Here is a 21212-nt window from a genome sequence, read left to right as displayed (position 1 = left end):
TTTTTGATCAGTAAGCTCAGGCTCAACGTGCTGCCTAATGAATGAAATGAACAGAAGCCGTTACTATGCAACGCTTGTGGATAAGATCACATTAGTAAAGGTGTGCTCAAAGACAAAGGTTCAGATCAGAGTTGATCTATGAGTTACACCCTACAGTTATGATAATTATTGTTTTGCATTAATAATTTATCCATTTTGAGTGTTTATGTCGTATGTAGTCCAAATGTATGAAGGGAAAATCCACCTTAAACAGAATCTCTATTCCATTTATTTTTTTTCGCCAGTAAATTTGACAACTTCAAACATCTGCGCCTGTTTGGCTGCCACTTAAATTTACTTATTATTCTTGTAATTAAAAATAAATATCATGCTAATTGATCTCAGCCACTAAATTATTTTAAATGGATCCAGAGCTCATCCTCAGTCAGGAGTCACCAACAGATGGTGAGACGCACTTTGACACAATGACATGGAGTTAACAATACGCAGTCTGTCCCATCACTCACACAGCAAGACCAATAAAAACTCATTAAGTTCATGACATGAAACGACAGGACATCCACTTGTACACCTATCTATGAATAACAGCTTACTCTCAATATATTAACTGTGAAATGTAATTTAATTTTTAACATTCAAAACAACCGGGGTGTCCAGGGGGGTTTGTAATGTAGTAAAACTGAAACATAAAGACTGATTTAATTACAATGTACAGTTAAAATAAATTTACTGATATGACACACAAGAATTCAATTAGTCAAAAGTACAGTCATTTATTATAGTAAATGAGGATATTTGTGCAACTTCACAACACATGAACCATGATGGGCTGCACACTGAAAACATGGGTGCAGTAGAACAGTATATATATATATATATATATATATATATATATATATATATATATATATATATATATATATATGTATACAGTACATTCTGTTCAGATCAATATAATTACACAGCAGGAAGAAACACGCTGTACTGCACTGATTCTCTCAGCAGTCAGCTGCCGGGCTGCGTCTCCGCTCTGCCTCTTTAATCCTGTGAGGAGTGTTTGCATTCCTGACTGTTATTAGAACATTACAAAGTAAGATCCAAAGACTGGCCTTTAAAACAGCAGACAAGGTTCATTCACATACAATTATTCACATTAAATATTGTATGTACATTAAAAAAAAAAAGAAAAAGAATACAAGGCGCAAACTGCACCAAAACATTTCAGTTCTATTCATGAGGCCACTGACTTTAAAATGTTTTGAACTGATAACCAGTTGCCTGTTTACACATCCAGTAAATACAAAGCAACACAAGCAAGTTGTGCAGTTGTGTTTATAAATTTAATACTCTCTCCTTTTGGCTGTTTTTGTTTCCACATAACTCCAGAGGGAAATATCTGGTGCTTTAGCTGCTAAATGCTAAACTATGCTAACGGAGCCTGGTTGCCAGGTAGCGTACAGTTAGTCAAAACAGTAAAGCTGTGGGTTGTAAAACCAAAACAATGAAGTGAAAGAAGATAAAACACTCTGTAGAACTGATGAGAACAGCGGTCAGGTGATAATTCTCTGTGGGTTTCACTTGTGACACCTTTCACATTACACATAGTCATTTGATCCACTGAGCAGCTACAACTAATCCAGACTAAATTGAAGTTTAGCCAAAGTATCTTAATATTTCCCATCCAGCTAATCTGGTTTTTTGAACACGAGTGAATGGTTTGTTACTGTTGAGTAGCTTTGCACTCTGATACTGAAGGAAAGGAAACACGAGTTGTAGCAGCATAGTAACACGGTCAGCAGCTCTTCACTGCGGCTGAGTAGAAGTCAATTTGATACTCAGGTACACGTCACAAATCTTATCCAATTACTGTGAAATAAAATTGTGCAAAAGCCTCTAACAAAACCACAGATTAAAGAGACTAAAAAAAAAAAAAAGATCAAAAACGAATCATCTGAGGCTGATTACAGTTGCATTTGCAGCCCATGTTGAATTATTGTAATTATGTTGACTCAAATTTAGTTTGGTGGTTTGTTTCAAAGATTTATATCCTTTTTTTATGACCAGTTTCCTGTAAATTGAGTCATATGTCATACTGGATAATTCACCTCATTTGTGAAACTGAATGAATGAATGTTTTATGGTTGGACTTTATGAATTTGGATGATCTTTCAAAATACATTAAAAAAAAAAGTAAAATTCTCTGCCAAACTCCACATGATATATTTTCATATAGAAAATAAAGAATATTGTCATTGTTACTTGCTCTGATAGATCTCACATCATCATAAAAGTCACTTCCCTTCACACAAATTGTGAAGAAAATGAGATCACAATCAGGATCGCTACAGTCCGTCTGTCTTCGCTGAGACAGCGGCATGTTGGGAGACTTCCTGAAAACTCACAAATACCAATGTTTTGGTTTCACTCAACAGTTTTTCTCCAGTACAAAAAAAACTTAAGATTTGTATCAAAAATCCAACGGATCTGTAGGGACTTCCACCGAGGAGTTACAGTCATACAGCCGGCGTTTGCTCAGGACGACTCCGCTCTCTTCCACACCATCACCATATTCTTGTCACTAAGGGCCACCAGGTAGCGGAGCTCAGGGTCCGTCGCTACACTGTTGATGGAGGGACCCTCCACCCGGCCGAGGCCCTTCTTCACCGGGGTCGGCCACTCCAACACCTGCCAAAAACGAAGAACACGAAAGCGGCTGAGCGGTGAACGAAGCGAGAGTTTCACTGGCTGGTTCTACATCTCAATACTGGTCTTTGCCCAGTATGGAAAGGATAACATGCACACAAAATACTGTGTCATGTTTCTAATAAATACATCTCTCTATTGTGCTTTTATGTAACTAAAGATAGAGAACAATTACACATCTTGAAAGTCATTTTTAATTAATAGCTAGTGATATTGTTGCAATACAGTTCATTAATAAAGTCAGACAGTGATACTTTAGAAGCCTTTCAGCTTTAAGAGTCATTAAAAGACAATGACAGAATAATCCCAGTTTAATACTGGTCAGATGTTGGGAAACAACTGGGGCTGCTACTGACGATTATTTTCATTATCGACTAATCTGTTGATTATTTTCTCAATTAACTGATTCGTTGTTTGGTCAGGTGTATTCAGTTCACCTATCTATATGATATCACCTGTCATAGAGGACTAAAGAAACCAGAAAACATTTACATTTGACAAGCTGGAATCAGAGAATTTGGACGTTTTTTCTTAAAAAAATTATGATTAATCGATTCATTTTCTGTTGATCGACTGTTCAATTAATCTATGAGAAATATTATCCAAGTTGTAATAAAACAGAATTATCCGTTAAAGAGTGTTTCCCAAACTTTTAAAAGTCACTGGACATTTAGAGGATGTGGATACCTCAGTGGGCGCGATGGGTTTCCCAGTCTGGAAACGGTCTTTCTGGAGATTAGTGACATGGTATGTCCACAGTCTGCCTTTGTCATCACCACACACTATGTAAGCTTGGCCTAAAAAGAGAGGAATGAAAACACACCGAGTGTAACATCAAGCTGGGTTCAGATGGGTTTTTTCCTCTGTTACTTAAACACAAAGCTGAGAAAATACAGACATTTGATGCCAACGTTGTTCTGGAGAGAACAGTGAATGAATGTGAATTTACAGACAACGGCCCGAAATAAATAACATCTTTAACTGGGTCACATCACTCTCAAAGCAAGTAAAAGTGGTTTACAACTGGCCTGCTCATATGCAACCATACTTTTTTTGATCATATTTGCACCGTTTACACATAACAGGAAATAGATTTTCTCAAACCCACAGCTCTCTCTTCTCACAAAGTTACAATATTTTCATCAAATGTAAAAAAAAAAAAAAAGAGCTGAAGTGTTCACAAAAATGGCTATGAAATAACCTTTTCTTGTCATTTGCCACTTTTGGCATCCGCTGTCGATCCATCGTCACCTGAGAATTAGACCAACGGCCTCCGCGCACAGAACTATCGATTTGATTTTACTATCCTCTCAAGAACTGCAGGTAATCTAGTCTGAAGTTATATTCTAAAGCCTTTGGCGCCCCCTTTCTACTCCAAGTGTATTAAACCTTCTGACCTCTGCAAGATCTGCTTGACAGTATTTTATGTTTTAATGTTCTATCTCTCATTTTTTGGTAGTTTATAGTGCCTTGTTTTTATTTTTTGTATGTTTTTAATGATATTACATTTACTATTCACTATTAAATATCAACTATTTGTCTGCTATATACAGTATTATATATTTTAATGCTAATTTTGTATCTTGGTGAGTTGTGGCAAGACTTCACCATAGCAACGGTCGCTGAGGATCATGGGTAGGCTAATGTAGTCGCTTCCGCTATTGTACAAAACTGACAAAAATACTTGATTTCTAAACCAAAATTGCACGGTCTTTTGAATTTGGTTATGTGGATTTTTGTTGGAAACTGAAAAGGAATAGATCATGTGATTTGGTTTTTGGTTTTTGGTTTAAAATGAAAAAAGGAAAAAAACCATGTGACTTCCGTTTTTGGTTTCAAACGCAAAAACGAATTGGCTTGATGTCCGCAGACCTGTTCGATATTCAATCCAAAAAGGAATAACGATAAAACGTATCGGCAAAAACCAAAAACGGGCCGGGTTTGATTGGTTTTTCGTTATTTGATTCTGACACCAAAAACGTTTTTTTGTTTTGAAACAAATAACAGATTTACCGTTTTTTTGGTTTTTGAATTACAAATGAACTACAAATTATCCGATGATACCTGGATCCAACATACACACATTTTCTTCTTCCTCTTCTTCTTACCGTAAGATGATTTTGCTTGTAGGATGTTTGAATATGTTATGTAAATGTGTATCTATGGCCGCCTTACGTCAAGTTCAAATCAAAGTGCTTAACGTAAATTAAAGAAAATTATTCATATGAACTCAAAGTATCAAAACGGTAATAAAGATAATCGACGAACTAAGAAGCTGTGGTTTCTCTGCGGCGTCTCTTTCCTTTGTCTTGGTAAACAAGTGGCACTGAAGTACTGAAAAATGTATGTTCATCATTATATTTTAAGAAATGTACTGATTAAATGACACGGACTCACCAGGACAGGTGTTCAGAGCCAGGTAGGGAATCTCAGTGTTGGCCCACTGCAGCTCAGCCAGAACCACGGCGCACACTTCTCTGCTCTTCTTGTCGGGCCGCTGAGCCTTCGTCCTGCTCCAGCTCCACAGGTAAATGGACCCATGCATGTAGTTCTTAGAGGCTAGAAGACAAAGACAGAAGATGACCCATAATAAAAAAACAAAGGAAGAAAAGAGAAATAAAAGGAAGCAGAACAAGGTTTTTGCAGATGAAATTTAAGACCTTTTTACCATCTTGAGTTTTATGTCAATTTGAGACTGAAATAAAGACAAAACTGCCCTCATTCTGACTAATTAGACCTGAAGTTACAAAACTACAAATTAACAAACACATCAACACAAGCAACAACATGGAGATTGAAACTCCTTAAGGGAAACAGCCTTTATTTAAGACCATATAATACAATATCTCTATCTTTAGCGAGATATGGTATTTAACGTAAAGCGCCATGGCCAACATGACGTTCAATCACTCAAGAGTTTGATACTTGTTTTATAGCTGGATAATAGTAACCAAATATATGGTTAGATACACTAATACATTGGCATGTGGTACATTAGGAGTCATGAAACTTAATTATAGCACCATCATGTGGTCTTCTACTCATGATATTTAGTGAGAACATTGGCGTAACAGGGCACTCACAGGCTCAGTTTCACCTGAGCATCAAATTTGAACTGCGTTATTGTTGCATCTGACTTTATTTGGTGGCCACATGAGACGCTCTCTTCCAACATACAGCACAGCTGAGGGGAAAATAAACTCTATAGAGCTCCATAAAAACTTTTCAGCTGTGGTTTGATTAAATTATTGCCAACAAAGTGCTGTTTGTTGGTGATCATTATACCGTTAAACACTATGATTCATCCTCTGGGCACCATGGATATCTATACTTCAGTCTGGACCATGGCATGCCTAAAAATCCAGCGTAACCCAATGGTGCCCCCCAATGGGCATACTTTTAAAAAGGCACTGTAAAAGAAACTACAGTGGTACCTTGGTATATTATAAGAAAGAGCCTCACTTACCCACTATGTCATCAGTAAGAAAACTCAAGCCGTCGACGGTATGGTAGTCATGGTCTTTGTCTTCCTTCTTATATATGGGGAAAGTTATCTCCATTTCTTTAGACCTAGTGAGAAAAAAAAAATCATACTATATGATACTAGCTGGTCCACATTTATCAGGGTCGAGTAACTGGCTACCAATAGCCAGTCAATGATTGGATGTGCCAGAATTTTCTTCAATTAAACAAAGACAAAACTGAAATAACTGGTTTTGGAGCCAAGGAAGTAATAATGTTAAAAACCACAAACTAAGCCAGAAATCTTGGTGTAGTCATGGACCTGAACTTCAACAGCCACATTAAGACAATTACAAAGTCAGCCTACTATCACCTGAAGCATATATCAAGGATTAAAGGACTTATGTCTCGGCAGGATTTGGAAAAACTTGTCCTGCATTTATCTTAAGTAGACTCGACTACTGTAACGGTCTTCACAGGTCTCCCTAAAAAATCGATCAGACAGCTGCAGCTGATTCAGAGCGCTGCCGCACAGCTGAAGACTTTTCTGTTTGCCGCCTTTCATTAAACCACGTTAAGGGTTAATATTTTACACTGCACTGTAGCTTTTATTCTCTTGTTTTATCTGTCTTATTCACTTTTTAGCTTTTTTATTTCCAAATTTAACACTTTTTAATTGTTTTTATATGTCTTTTTAATTGTGTTTGATGCCTTTTATGCTCTATGTAAAGCACTTTGAATTGCCTTGTTGTAAATAAACTTGCCTATCCTATCCTAATATCACTCACACACTGCGGATGCCTTTACCTCTTGGTGGTGTTGTTGGTACCGAGTTGTGTGTTGAAGCAGTACAGGCCGTCCTCACAGCCAGTCAGTAGGTGTGTTTTGGGGGAAGTGGGGATGAGGCAGATGTGCAGAGGGGTGGCGCTGATCTCCAACACCAGCAGCTGACTGGAAGGTCAAAGAGCAGAAACATCACGGTCAGAAGATCTACTCTACCCTGCTGGACCCATTACATCATCTTTACAAATGTATATGTACAGCTGATATATGTTTAGACTCCAAGAATTTTCATTTTAATTCAAGCAGAGAACCCAAAGTTACTTCAAGATACTGAAAATGAAGTTGCAAAATGTGCAGAATAAAATGTCACAAGACTTCCCCTGCCATGTATATATCTTGGCACCTCACGTACACCCAGTTATGTCAAAATAATACTTTATAAAAAGGGAAATTTTGCAATTTCTGTTAAAGAGGAAATGCTAAAAACACCTTCTAGGAAGGAATAAGAGCGCCTGGTTCAAGCAGAAATACTCACACAACTTTGTAGTTGTACTGGCTGTCCACTCCACCGATGTCCCACATCACTATCTTGTTATCATAGGATCCCGCTACAAAAGAGAAGGTGAACTGGTGAGACCATGTACTGAAGTCAATCAGATTTACTACTGTTATTACTATAATAAATAAAGACGTGCAGCTGGACCAGCTATCAAAGCAAAGAGCAGAGAAGCTCGGATAACATCACACACAGAGGGTGTGTGACTTCATTCTCTGCTCAGGACGCCATCACTCCATTATATCTTTACATAGGAAATACTTGTTTACTGCTATATTGATGTTCAAATTGTCATATATTGGACATTAAAGCCCCTGGAAAGGCAAATCCAAGATTGGCTACTAATTATGTAATTTGGGATCTAATGTGCATATAGTAAACACCTAAAAAGTATGAGAACATAGTCTCTGTAATTCTTTAGAAAGTCTCTCCCCTTCCCTTGTTACTGGGTTGCAGGTAGGTGGAGCTAAACTGGGGAATTTATTACGTAATAAATACCTGCCCAATCATATTTAGGAGAAAATGATTGACATGGCTATCTGGTCAAGCTGACTTCACAACACTTACTCTCATCTCCCGCATGAGAAAACAATGCAGTGCACTTTTCTTTGCTTTTAGCTAGAATGAGAATTCAAATTAGCCTGACATGGTTTGAAAGTTACTGTGTTAAGCTAACTAGCAGACTTGGGTACACCATCCAAATCTGTATTAATCATGGAGTGGATAAGTAGCTCAAAAGTGTAGCATAACAATGCTAATGCTAACCGTTTCATGTAAGTGAATGAAAGATGCTAAAACACTTAGCTTCGTAGTCTGGGAGGTATAGTTCAATAAAAACAGATATGTGTGGTCTATTCTAGTCTGCTAGTTAGCCGATTAGTCAAGATAACTAGTAGACCACTGGGATAGTTGATAATAAGCTCAAAAGTTTTGAATAGAAAAGCTAATGCTAACCGTTTCATGTAAGTGAATGGAAGATGCTAAAACGATTGGCGCCATACTCCAGGAGGTATAGTTAAATAAAAACACAGTTTCAGGTGGTCTAACCTAGTTTGTTAGTAAGTGGATCATTCAAGCTTTCAACCAAGTAGGGTCCATTTGATAGATTTTGTATTTTATTCCATATCAGCAAAAAGTTTTAGTGAATGAATAGAAAATAAAACGGTACTTGAGCTGAAAGTGAGCTGTCAATCAAATGTGATCTGGACGCGCCCACACAGTCCTGAGAAATGGTTTGAGCAGCCAAATGTGCTGTTTTTGAGCTAAGTTTTCTAGTAATTATGAATGTTTATTTTCATTCAGATGCTTAATGAGACACTCAACTTTGATATCATATATGCATTTTTATGATTTCAAGCCACGTTTCCAGAGGCTTTAATGCTTTTAAAACTTTACACAACATGCATGTAACGGACATGATATAAAGTCTAGCCTCGGTTTTCCTCTACTGTGATTTCCTTCTCACAGCATCAATGAATTCACCATTAACTATTCACCTGAACAGTTTATGATGTTGTACATGGTATCATTGTAATCCTTGGTCATCAAAACATGGGGGTAGACATCACTTTTTCTGTGTTATGTTATGTTTGGTTCAGGAGATATGATGCGATATACATAACTACGTTATGTCGGAAAGCAAATTGGTCGCCATGGCCACCATGAGGCTCCATTTCTGAAAATGTTCAAGGCCCCAAACTGTACAAGTGTGCCCAGTTTCATGCTTTTATGAAAAAGTGAACTACTAAAAGAAATGGCAAAAACCAGAAAAATAAGTTGTAATAAAGCAGAATTATCTTTAATCTTTAATAATTTCACTTTAATCTGTCTGATGTTGCAAATCTGAAATGGAGGGGGCATCAAAAAAATCTGATACTGCTGCTGCTTCTTTATCAGTATGGAATAACCGTGACTCACTGTACAGGAAGTTTCCCTGGTGGTGGTTGAAGCGGAGGACAGACAGCGCCTTGCGGCTGGCTCTGAACTCCCCGTAGGCCACATTGTTTCTGGGGTGGATCAATTTGACCAGCCCTCTCTTCCCAGCAGCTGCCAGGATGCTGCAGTGTTGAGCCGAGGCCCCGCCCCCCCTGGACATCAAGACCGTGGACCAGGCGAGGGAGAAGAACTCCTGTTGCGAGGAACAAAAGAAACGAACGTTACACAAACATCTCAAGCTTATATTATTATATGAATACTCAATTACATCCATTCATACTCGATGTTTACCCTTCATTACCACAGTTTTATCACAACTGCCAGATAACCATAAATATTGACAAATCCAATCTGAAATCTTCTTGTAATTATGAATTCTGTAGGAAACTTCTCATAACTATGAGATTTTTTTAATAAAATCCTTTAATAAATGATATTGGTTTACATTCCATTTCCATAATTTGTATTTCTAGCGTGTATAAAGGCCTTTACACACTGAGCGCGATTTTTTTGTGCGATTAATTTGCACATCAATATATTTTTTGGAACTGTTGTTTGTGTCATGAGGACTTTAACACAACGCAAATATTACGAGGCGAAAAAGTGATTTTTTTTTCAGAACAAGGTCGATTTTTCTGAGTTTTCACACAGCGAATAAAAGCATCACAGACAGCTGTTTCTTGCGACAGTCCGCGTGGGGTGTTGAGTATCCTGCTGTGTGTGTTCTGAACTTATTTACTGTATCTATATTGATTAATCAGCTCCCAGTCTGTCTGTGAGCACTGCAGACAGACAGGTAGGTTCACTCGCTACGTTGGGCGGAGAAATATAGACACTGTGGATTCCTTCCCATGGAGCGGACATGCAAACTGTTTAGGTTCAGTAACTTCCTGCTGTCAGTCAGCCTGGTGAAGGCAGTTTGTCCAGCGGCTGCTTCTGTGGACATGAGACGCTGAACGCAGGTCGGAGATCATCATCCTCCAGTGATGATGATGATCTTGTCCTTCTTCTCCTCACTCGACAAAAGAAGAGGGGAGCGTTATATCCGTTCAATCCACACCGGCTCCGACCTGAAGCAGCCGCTGGACAAACTGCTTTCACCAGGCTGACTGACAGCAGAATGAACTGTCGCAAATTCATGTGTCTGTGTTTCTGTCGCAAATATGCATCGCTGCCGGTGTGAATAGTTTTGATGCAAACTATTCGAAAGCGATTATTTTGCAGTTTCGTGTCTTTTATTCGCATCGCTGTGTATGTGTAAAGGCCTTTAGTCTCAAATTGTTTTACTGTTTACATTTGTTCTGTCTTATTATCGGCTTGTCAGTCATCTGTGAAGCACTTTGCATTGAACTAACCTGTATGAGAGGTGTTAAATATACAAATAAAAATTAACAGGATGGAAAATACAATCGACTTCAATGAGTTTTTCTTTGCATGGAAACGCACCCAAAGCAGCAAAGACAAAGACAAGACAGCAAGACACCCTTTAGAGCTATGCTATGTGTAGACTCGGAGAATAAATGGAGCAGACCTCGCCAGGAACTTTGTACTTCTTCATCACCATCCCTGTTTCACAGTCAATCACACAGAGAGAGTCTCCACCGCAGGTCGCAACCAAGCGGCTTCCTCCACCACTGCCTGCTAAATATAGAAGAAGAGACAAAGTTTATTTCATCTTTCCTCTGGTTGTGGGAAAGTTAATTAAATAACTGTTTTTCTAAATGTGTACCAGTGTTGTCTGGCAGCGGCTGGAAAGCACAGGCCCACAGCTGGGTAGAGAAGTCCTCTGAGCTGTCCTGTTTACTGTGGCACTGGAGGACGTGGACTGGCTTCAGACACACCAGCTGCTGGAGGAAGGACACATGTGGACAAAGATGTACAGACATGCGGCTGAACTGAAGACAAGAATAGCATTTACAGAATTTCATTATTCTATAAGTGGATATTTCAAAATTTTCATCAAAAACATTAGGATTTCTTCTCTGGGAACCATGAATATTCACAGTATGTTCCTTGAAAATCTGGCCAATGGTTGTTAAAAAAATCTGTTTGTATGAGTCAAAATTGTCAATGAAGTTCATAGGAAACACCAAACAAACTTGATTTTGTAATCCCACAATCTTAAATCACATCAGGAATAGCTTTACATTACCTTTGTCTTGCTCTTTATTGTGTGCAACATGTCGGCGTCTCTCTGCAGCCTCGCAGCTCCGACAGCTTCCTTCTGTTTAACCTGAGCTCCGTTCTCTTTGGTTTGCCGCGTTTTCGAACCTCTCCCGGGTGTCTCCGTCCTCGTCTGTCCTCTGGTGGGGGTTGTGGGAGGCTGATCTTTCTTTCGGGGGCTCATCCTGATGGTGTCGGCCTGGGTTACTGTCTGGTGTTTGAGGCGGAGGCTGGATTTGCAAGGACTGTCTTCGACTAAAGAGACTGGGAAATCTTCACGCAGTTTTTTGCGAGGTGTCAAGTTTATGTCGGAGTCCATTACTAAAATTTGCTTCCTTTTGGCGGGTGTTGTAACTTCCTGATTAACAAAGCAAAGACACAAAACAAACTTTAAGATTAAAAACATCCTATATTTCCTTTACTATCCCTAGATCATACTACCCAACACACAACTACATCACATTATTATATTAATAGTGGTACTGGATCAAAAAATAAGGTTTAATTTTATCAATATTGCCCAGTTCTTTGTAAAAAAAAACTTCTAATTAGACCCAACAGTGTCACTGCTTTCAGTCTTACGCAGTTCTCTTTAGTGTCAGTCGACTCCTTGCTCTCCGTTTCATCCTTTTGTTCTGTCAGAGAGTGCAGATACTCCTTGGCCATAATTTCCACCTAAGAACAGAGAAAATGAACTATATTTATGCTGCATTTTAATCAATTTGCCTCTCGTTTAGCCTGAGAAAACCTGAGGACGTCTCTCACATCCTAAACTTACTCTCCATTTGGTGAAGTCGCTGACTGAATTGGGTCCATATTTAACCTGTTGGCGGGCAGTGCTGACAAAGTTTGTCTCCAGGGCGGACATTTTCTCTGCTGTGATGGGATCCGGGAGACTGAAGCTCTTCTCCCAAAGTGCAGTGATCTAAAATAACCAAATACAGTTTGTACACTGACAACAGCAACAGCCTGTGCGGTAAAAAGGTGCTATACTGCCACGTTTATTTTTACAAACACTACAGAGAAATTGTAACCAAACTTAAATTATTCTTAGCAAAAGACTTAATACATTATGGAGTATAATACTGGATTACTGACGATATCATAATAAGTCAAATTAAGCAGTCAGTCCCTTACCCTGGTCTGCAGGTTCTCACTGTACACGTAGCGCAGGTGGTTGGCAGTAGTGCTGACATCTTTACCGTTGTAAATCCTCAGGTTAGGCAACAACACCATCAGCTTGTAATTATCGCTCACCTGATGAAGAGAAGTAACATTGTCATCTCATTTTTATCTCAAAAGCACTTCTTAAATACACGCCACAGCACGACAATTCTGTGAATGAGATTGATCTCAGTTTATTAATTATGGGCAGTATTACGGTGTGCCTGTGAAAACAGTTTTACGACCTGCGGCTGGAGTCTGAGAAAATAACTGATGATGTCACAGTGATGTCATTAAGGTTACCTCAGCTTGGCCTTGGAGATGACAAATTTATAACAAAAAGCCTGAGTTATAAGTGGGTGCTTGAGCATTTACCAGACAGGGAAAGTCTAACTCTCCAGATCAGTGAAATCTTTCCCCGTACTATTATAATCTGCTCTGCAGGGTTTTGGCATCTGATAAACTTTCAAACTCAAGGATCTATTACTCAATCTGGCCTTCAAATGCCCCAACCAGTGGAGGGAACCAAACCTGAGTGAAACAACTGAGCCACTGAGATATAATTTGTAGTGAATAAACTAGAGAACTGGTGTAGTCCTTTAACATATTATGGATATGATATGACGAGTCTTAACAGTGCTCTACCAAAAAGAAACAAACTGTGGATTATAAACAGTAAACAAAACCATAAATCACGTCCTCACAGTAATATAAAGGTTGTTCTCCATCTTGAGTTCCTCCAGACTGCTTAGAGACTCCAGAGTGGTAACATCCTCCATCTGGTTATCACTGAGGTCCAGGTAGCGAAGCGCAGGCAGCTCCAGATTCTTGGCAAACTCCTGCAGCCTGTTCCCAGACAGCTCCAACCGCTCCAGGGACTGAAGGCGAGACAGCAGCCTGACTGGTAAGTCCTGGATTTTCAGCCCCAGCCGAGATAGACTGAACGACAGAGAGCTCAAAGTCAGTGTTTCCTCATAGAAAAAATAAAATAGTTCTTTAATGACCTTAGCGACAACTTATCTTTTAATCTCATCATTGCAATTAAGACTCAAGGTTCTTCAATAATGTATAAAAGCAATAAGATCCCATCTTTACACAACCTCAGTTTCAAATGAATTCCAATGCTTTACATTACGCATTCATAACAAATTAATAAAGGTGGAGAAAATGTTCCCAAAAAAAAAAAATCAAAAAGTGGAAAAATTGTGATGACATGAGTTTACACTCAATGTCAAAATCCAATAAAGTTAAAGAGCTTCACTTTTTTTTCCTCATGTTACATTTTAATTACATTGTTCTAGAAAGTTTATAAGAAACATTAATTAGTGTTCATAGCTCTACTACATAACACAAATAAAAGAATAAAAGCTTACTTCAGTGTCTTGATTTGCTCCAGTTTGTTGGTTTTTGGAGAGCCTTTCTCCAGTAACAGTTTCTCAGTTATTTTCTCCATTGCTTATCTGTAGGGAAGACGACAATTCATAAATGAAGATATCAGAGAAACAACTGCAAAGCAAGAACGCAGGTGAGTAAATTTATAAACAGAGCGGTAATATCTTATTTCAATGCCCTCTTCTGGTTGAAAGATTCACGTCTGTTGTGCTTCAAATGGTCAGAAATGTGCTTGTTGAATCTGTAACAGTGACGTCAAGGTGTACTGACCAAACCCCAACTACGCTTTTACATTACGTGCTCCTCAAGCAACTGGGCGAGGCAATACACGTTCCTGCCCACAGTTTCACACTATTCCACTGACCGCCAGATGGTGGCAGCAACACACCAAAAAAAAAACATAGCAATGTACCAGCAAAAGGGAGGGAAGAAGAAGAAGACATGAATGTAAACAATGCAGGTCTCAAAATATTTCTAAACTGGCTTTGCAAAAGTTTTATAAGGATTGAAACACAACTCTTAAGTATCAAGGATGGACATGATGTATAATGGTTAGAAACACTGAATGTAAACATACGTGATAAAAACTTTGCATTGTGCCTTTAATTTACTTAGTCCAGACCCTTTTTTGTCTGGTAAGGCAAAGCTGTTTGCATTGACTTTAAACTGGTTGTTTGTAAATATTACTGATTACACAATAGTGGATAGAGTTGCAATATTTCTTCATACAAGACATATTGATCCTGGAGTTGTTGATGTTTAGACTTGGTCTCTTTGTTTCAGGAGGTTCAGACAAGTTTGCACTCACGCTATTACCACATGGAGTAGCTTTCTACTCCTCTACTCCGTTTGCTTCCTTGTTTCCACATACAAGTCAATCACAGCATGTGGTTTTAAAGCATTTCACTCATCTGGAATCTGCATGTTCTTGTTGGTAGTTTTTTGGTTATTGTGACGATAAATATACTTAAGATCTGTTCTGTGAAGGTTTCATGTATACAACTAATGAAAGTATGACTTCTTGTCAAATCTCCTTGGTTTTAAATTCATATAATGGTTACAGTAAAGTCTTGATTGTTCTCCTTTGTACTCACATGCGTGATACATTGTTTAGGGAGCTTCTGCTTTGTCTTTTCCCCCCATTTCATTGTTAACCTAGCAAAGATTTCCCTAAAAAGTTGTATGAAATCTGCTTGATGAATGAAAAGTTTCCTCTAATAAAAAACACACGTTTAAGATGTAAGATGGGTGTATATCAGAAATATAAATAAGTATAATACTACAGAGAAGAAGTCATTTACCTGAGAATGGTCACAGACAACAACCAAACAACAACACACAAGTTTCACCCACAACTGTAGTTTTTACAGCTCGAACAATACCAGCTTTTCAGGAACGTTTCCTTACCTTTGAATGCCTGTTTTTAGCTTGTACCTATCTACATTTGTTGAGGAAACCTATCTAACTTGTATCAATACCCTCGAAAGATGTTTTTCTTACATACAACAGAGGTTAACGCTCAGTTAGCTAACTTAGCCACGTTGGAAGAACTAACTGCCATGTCTTTGCATCTCGTGGCTAAACGTTAATATAACACACAATAAATCAAACATTATTGAGTTTTAGTGCGAATCACAATCGTTTGTCTTTCAGAAACAAACATTAGGTTCATAAATTTGTTAATATTTGCAGTTAAAAGTACTTACAGGGACTCCAGCAACCTGAGTGCACACAACTACCGCAGAAATGAGCTTTCGCGGGGAAACTACGTACTTCCGGTGGGCGTGGTTTAAATAACTTTGAGCTTCTTTACCCCCCGTTCAGCCTCCCAGGCAAAACTAATGATTAAACTAATGAATATTAACATATTCAAAATCAGAAATATTTTTAAACCTACATTTGTACAGTTGTGTAAAGACTGGTGAAACGTATCACTTATTATATATCTGATAGTTGGTTTATGTTATTTTATTTATTTTCAAAGTGATTGTATAATGTAATTGTGTTTCATTTTATTTGTTTATTTGTGTGAGCGTGCATTTGTTTCTTGTGTATGTGCTCTGTGGTTTTCATGGACTCTATTGATATATTGATATATTGCTGTAAGTAATGAAAACTCAATTTAAAAAAGTAGTTGTCTTTTTCACATTTGTCCTTATACTTGTCCTCATACTGCATTATTGTGTAAATAAGATATTAGATAATATTTAAAATTTGTTGTTTGTGACTGTCCAGGGTTGTGTACATAAAGAAGTTGTGTACCTATATTATGTGCACCTAGTATTTTTCTATATGTAGCTGTATTTAACAGTTTCATGCAGCTGCATAATTCTCCCTCTGGGACAATAGAGAATATCTTATCTTAATATATCTGTAATATAACTGTTACCATATATCTATCTATCTATCTATCTATTGATTGATCGATATCAAATTTGGGGTTTCAGTGTTGTGGTAATAACTAAATTCTATACACCAAAATACCAACTTATTTCCTGTCTGTCACGTTTTTCTATAAACATGTGTCGTTATACTGTATTATTATATCCATATTTGTTAATTTCTTAATCTTTTTTTTTTTCTTGTATTATTTATAGGTTACAACTGGTTGGATCATTTCCTATATGTATTATACAGATGCAATGCCTGCATGTTGGTGTTGAAATGTTAAATCTTAAAACAGATCTTTCATCACCTTTTCGTTTTCTGATCAAAAAAGAGTTAAATAATCATTAAAAACGTAAATAATAATACAATAAAAAATATATATATATACCGTATATAAATATAAAAATAAAAACTACACGGTCCGTTAGGTGGCGATATTGATCTATTACAGCAGCTTTGTTACCGACAGTAGAAGAAGATGCAGGTATGATGGCTCCTAGCAGCGCTGACGGTATCGCTCCTTGTGCTTGTAAAGGCATTCGGCGGTGTCTTCTCTGTGAAAAGTGGAAAGAAATTAAACATTTGGAAGCGAATGTACCAAAGGTAAACAATTATGGTTAAAAACGATGTATTTTACATCGATGTTAGTACCAGAATATGGACGCTAAACTGCTGCTAGCGCTACTTACAACTAGCTACGGATGCCCTCACGGGACATTCCATCCTATGTCTAAACTTTATTACTGAACTACAGCGGTGTAACAAGTATATATATGATTTACTGAAGTAAAGGTACCAATACAGCAATAAAAAAGAAATACTCCATTACAAATAAAAGTCCTGCGTGAAAAATCTTACTTAAGTAGAAAGTACATAAGTATTAGCATCATAATGTACTTAAAGTATTGCAGTAAAAGTAGTGTTTTATTATTATATATGACATTATTAGATTATTAATAGTGAAGCATCAGTGTTAGAGCAGCATGTTACTGTTGTAGCTGCTGGAGGTGGAGCTAGTTTCAACTACTTTATATACAGTTAGCTAGTTTAGTCCACTGGTTCCCAACCTAGGGGTCGGGGCCCTCCAAAGGGTCACCAGATAAATCTGAGGGGTCGTGAGATGATTAATGGGAGAGGAAAGAAGAAAAAACAAAGTTCTGATACACAAAGCTGTTTTTTGGACTTTTTCTCTAATCTTTGATTTTTGCTGAAATATTGGATCATTTGAACATTTATTGAAATGAAACCATGTGAGAAGTTTAGAGTGAAAAATCACTATTTGGTGGAGCTGTTAACAACTCATAGACATCTGAAATGTGACCCCGACTACACACAAACCACTGGTTTCATCTTTAACAATGTGTTGTATTTTAAAAGCTTGTTATATTATTCCTTGTGTCAAATCTTCATCTGAAATAACTAAAGCTGTTAAATAAATATAGATAAGTGTAGTTCTAGTATAACATTGTACATTGTTATCTGTAAATGGGTTGGGCCGTAGAGAAGAAACAATGTTTTGACCTCCTAGAGGCAGTTTTATCTCTCAGTGATCAGCTGGAGGGACACAGAAGGCTGCATGGATTAAAGTACACTGTCAGTGAGTTTTCTACACTGAGGATTCTTCATAGCCTTTTACTGGTTATTCTCCTCATTATAACAAGATAAGAATGTTTCTTGGTGGCATTGATATACCAACAATGGGGCCTGTGTGAATGTGTGCTTTGGATAAATACAGCCGATGACAGAAAAAACAAGAGAAGCTGATTTTTGTCAAAGTGAATCTAAAATTCAAAAGGAACAAAAAAGATTTCTATACATGTCTTATTGTCAACACATCCTATAAAAAGAGCAGCAACAAATGGATCTGAATAACAAGTATTGTTTGATAGCTTATCACTGTGCTGTAGAGCTCCATTGCAGTACAAAAACAACTAAAAACACATCAACGAGTCACTCAGTTGTACTAGATTATATTTTCCACTATCACCATGATCACGACCACTGTGGTTTATTTTGAAAGGATCCCACATTCACTTTCCTGTTGCTATAAAAACTGACTAGAGCGCCGAATGTGTATTAATCTGTAGCTGAAAATTAGCCGCAGACACGGTTACTCCCCAAGAGACAGACTAACGCATTGTTGGGTGCAGACTTTAGCAATAAAAGTGTAGAATAAAGTCAGCCTATTACTTTAAGTTATTGACCCCACAGTGTTCATAATTACAATAGAAAGTGCTGCTGAAAGTTTTGAGTCATACTTCTTAGAGAAGGGACAGAAGGAGTGTGACCCAAATCTGGATCAGATATGTGATGATTCAGTCTGTTTCCTCCGCCCAGCTGTCTGAGAAAGAGATTGAATTCTACACTGTCAGATTGTGGCTTGTCATCAGAAGTGACAACATAGGGACCGCTATGCCTTTTCAATGTAGTGCAGACTTAACATTATTATTTGTTTTTGTTTATCACAGACTGTGCATCATTTTCTCTACAATCCTGAGACGAAGCTTGCCATTCGCAAAGACGCAGAGCCGGCATCTTTCTCCTTTCCCGGTGTCTTCGTTTGGGAGAACTTCATATCAGAAGAGGAGGAGGAGGAGCTGATAAGCACCATGGACCAGGATGTGTGGAATCAATCCCAGTCTGGTCGAAGGAAACAGGTAATGTGAAACACATGGCCTGATGAAAACAACATGCATGTCTAACTCTAACATATAAATCCAAATTATTATTATTATATTCCATATATGTGCAACACCAAAACATGTAATAATAAAGCTGTATAATAGATAGATTATGTAGATCATTATGTATGAAATGAACAAAAGTCTCTTCTCGTTTTGTTGCAGGACTTTGGCCCAAAAGTGAACTTCAAGAAAAGGAAAGTGCGTGTTGGCAGCTTCAGCGGACTCCCTGCTTTGAGCCATAAAGTAGTTCTCCGGATGCAGCAAGAGCCAAGTCTAGCAGACTTCCAACCGGTGGAGCAATGCAATCTGGATTACCATCCTGAACGAGGCTCTGCCATCGACCCTCACCTAGACGACTCCTGGCTGTGGGGGGAACGCCTGGTCACCGTCAACATGTTATCAGATACTACACTCACTATGTCCCTCGAAGAAGGCCTTCCAGAGGTCGGACTAGCGGAGGAAGTCCACGTAGCTGTGCATCTTCCCCGCAGATGTTTAGTAGTGTTATATGGCGAGGCGCGGCATAGATGGAAACACGGCATTCATAGGATGGATGTTCATGAGCGTAGAGTTTGCAGCACCTACAGAGAGCTGTCTGCAGAGTTCCTACCTGGAGGGCAGCAGGCAGAGCTGGGAGCTCAGCTGTTGAACACCACTTTGAGCTTCCAAGGAGCTCCGATATAGCCTAATCTTAAAGCTGTACCACCAGAGTCGAGACTACTTGGATGTGTCTTGAGCTGTGTCTTATTTCAGACCTCCTTAAATGGAACAAAGAAGTTCCCGTCAGACGACTGAAGGCCAGGAGGCTAAACCTATGCCTTCTCCCCACATGAGACAGTCTCGGAGGACTCACAGCACTGTCATCACCACTTCCTGCCCACTCCGAAATTACAGTTGACCAGTGGACTTTGGGATATGGGAAACTGCAAATTACCAGTAGAAGAAGAAAGAAGCCACACTTGTTGGCAGCATATGGAGTGGCCTTTTAAAAAGGGACAACCCTTGTGACTCATTATATATTCTGTCATAAATTGTGAACTTCATAAGATGTGGTTCCTGAAGTGGGTTTTGGTCCTGTGCCTGTGTGACGTTCTTGGTCTAAAGTCAACTAATATTGTAACTCTCATTCTGTCTAAGGGAATTCAAGGGACTAGTTTTTCCTGAGACTTGAATGAACCGTTTTAGTAGTACTGAAGAGTACTGTGTGCGACCTGAATATGCAGTTGTCATATGATTTATTATTGGTAATATAAAAATATATGAATTGACTTAAAATAAAAACTCTCAAAGCCATGAATCAAAAGAAGTTCTGTCTCCCAAAACAATCCTGTATAGCAGGTTTAATTGATTTACTTATGTAAAGCTAAACTAGTTTGGTTTAAATAAACTTGTCTTTAAATGTGATTTTAGATTTACTGCAGTTGTGACCTTGAACTTGACATTCACCGGCGTGCTCATGTTCGGCCTTTGGTGCCTCGTTCGGCTGTGATATGAAGGCCTGAAGAGGAGAAGGGAGGAGAAGAAGTGGATGTTGATGTGAAGGTCATCCCGCTGTGGTGCTGCTGCAGCTCATGTTATACGCTGCTTTAAAGGAGCATAAATCTTTGTTCAACGATTTAGCTCATTTACTGCTAATCGTGTATGGCTTTACAACTGGCTGCTTTTCAATACACATTATGGAGTTTTAGAAATTTGAATGTATTTCTCTATCTCCCAGACTGCCGTTGCTTCCATTCACACCTACAAATTAAAAGTCGCCAATTAACCCCCCACCCCCCCACCCCCCACTCAATGTTGTGATTATTATTCTTTCATTTCGGGATGTTTGACAGAATGATGAATGTGCAGAGTTTGACACTAGAGGGCTGTTTTCACATTCATCTGCTGAGGGAGGAAAGTTTCTCTGCGTTCACCTTAAATCTAAAGGGTGGGCGTACGAGCAATGTTTACGACATCATAACTAGGGTGGGAGCTAATTTTGG

At 38.4% G+C, this 21212-nt stretch overlaps 2 protein-coding genes across 4 annotated transcripts; one reads left to right on the top strand and one right to left on the bottom strand.

Moving 5' to 3' along the window:
• Window positions 1-748: 748 nt before the first annotated feature.
• Window positions 749-17092, bottom strand: lrwd1 (leucine-rich repeats and WD repeat domain containing 1). 3 transcript variants are annotated; one of them, XM_042431759.1, is made up of 16 exons: window positions 17010-17092; window positions 14140-14226; window positions 13471-13705; window positions 12740-12859; window positions 12381-12527; window positions 12185-12277; window positions 11592-11960; window positions 11169-11286; window positions 10971-11080; window positions 9422-9632; window positions 7484-7556; window positions 6973-7116; window positions 6170-6273; window positions 5101-5262; window positions 3391-3500; window positions 749-2685 (listed from the first exon to the last, which is right to left on the bottom strand). In XM_042431759.1, the coding sequence occupies exons 2-16, from the start codon at window positions 14217-14219 to the stop codon at window positions 2533-2535; spliced, it is 2229 nt and encodes a 742-aa protein (XP_042287693.1). In that variant the 5' UTR covers window positions 14220-14226; window positions 17010-17092; the 3' UTR covers window positions 749-2532. The 3 variants fall into 3 exon arrangements, with proteins under 3 accessions (XP_042287693.1, XP_042287692.1, XP_042287694.1); XM_042431758.1 differs by lacking the exon at window positions 17010-17092 and adding an exon at window positions 15865-15956; XM_042431760.1 differs by lacking the exon at window positions 17010-17092 and adding an exon at window positions 15865-15956 and having other exon boundaries at window positions 11169-11283.
• On the top strand, window positions 17010-20634 carry alkbh4 (alkB homolog 4, lysine demthylase). Its single transcript, XM_042431761.1, has 3 exons — window positions 17010-17149; window positions 19015-19203; window positions 19393-20634. The coding sequence occupies exons 1-3, from the start codon at window positions 17033-17035 to the stop codon at window positions 19912-19914; spliced, it is 828 nt and encodes a 275-aa protein (XP_042287695.1). The 5' UTR covers window positions 17010-17032; the 3' UTR covers window positions 19915-20634.
• The last annotated feature ends 578 nt before the right edge of the window (window positions 20635-21212 follow it).

The sequence above is a fragment of the Thunnus maccoyii genome, chromosome 13 (assembly GCF_910596095.1).
Source record: "Thunnus maccoyii chromosome 13, fThuMac1.1, whole genome shotgun sequence".
Taxonomy (NCBI): Eukaryota; Metazoa; Chordata; class Actinopteri; order Scombriformes; family Scombridae; genus Thunnus; species Thunnus maccoyii.
The sequence above is the reverse complement of the archived record's forward strand: the minus strand, read 5'-3'. Positions and strand labels throughout refer to the sequence as shown.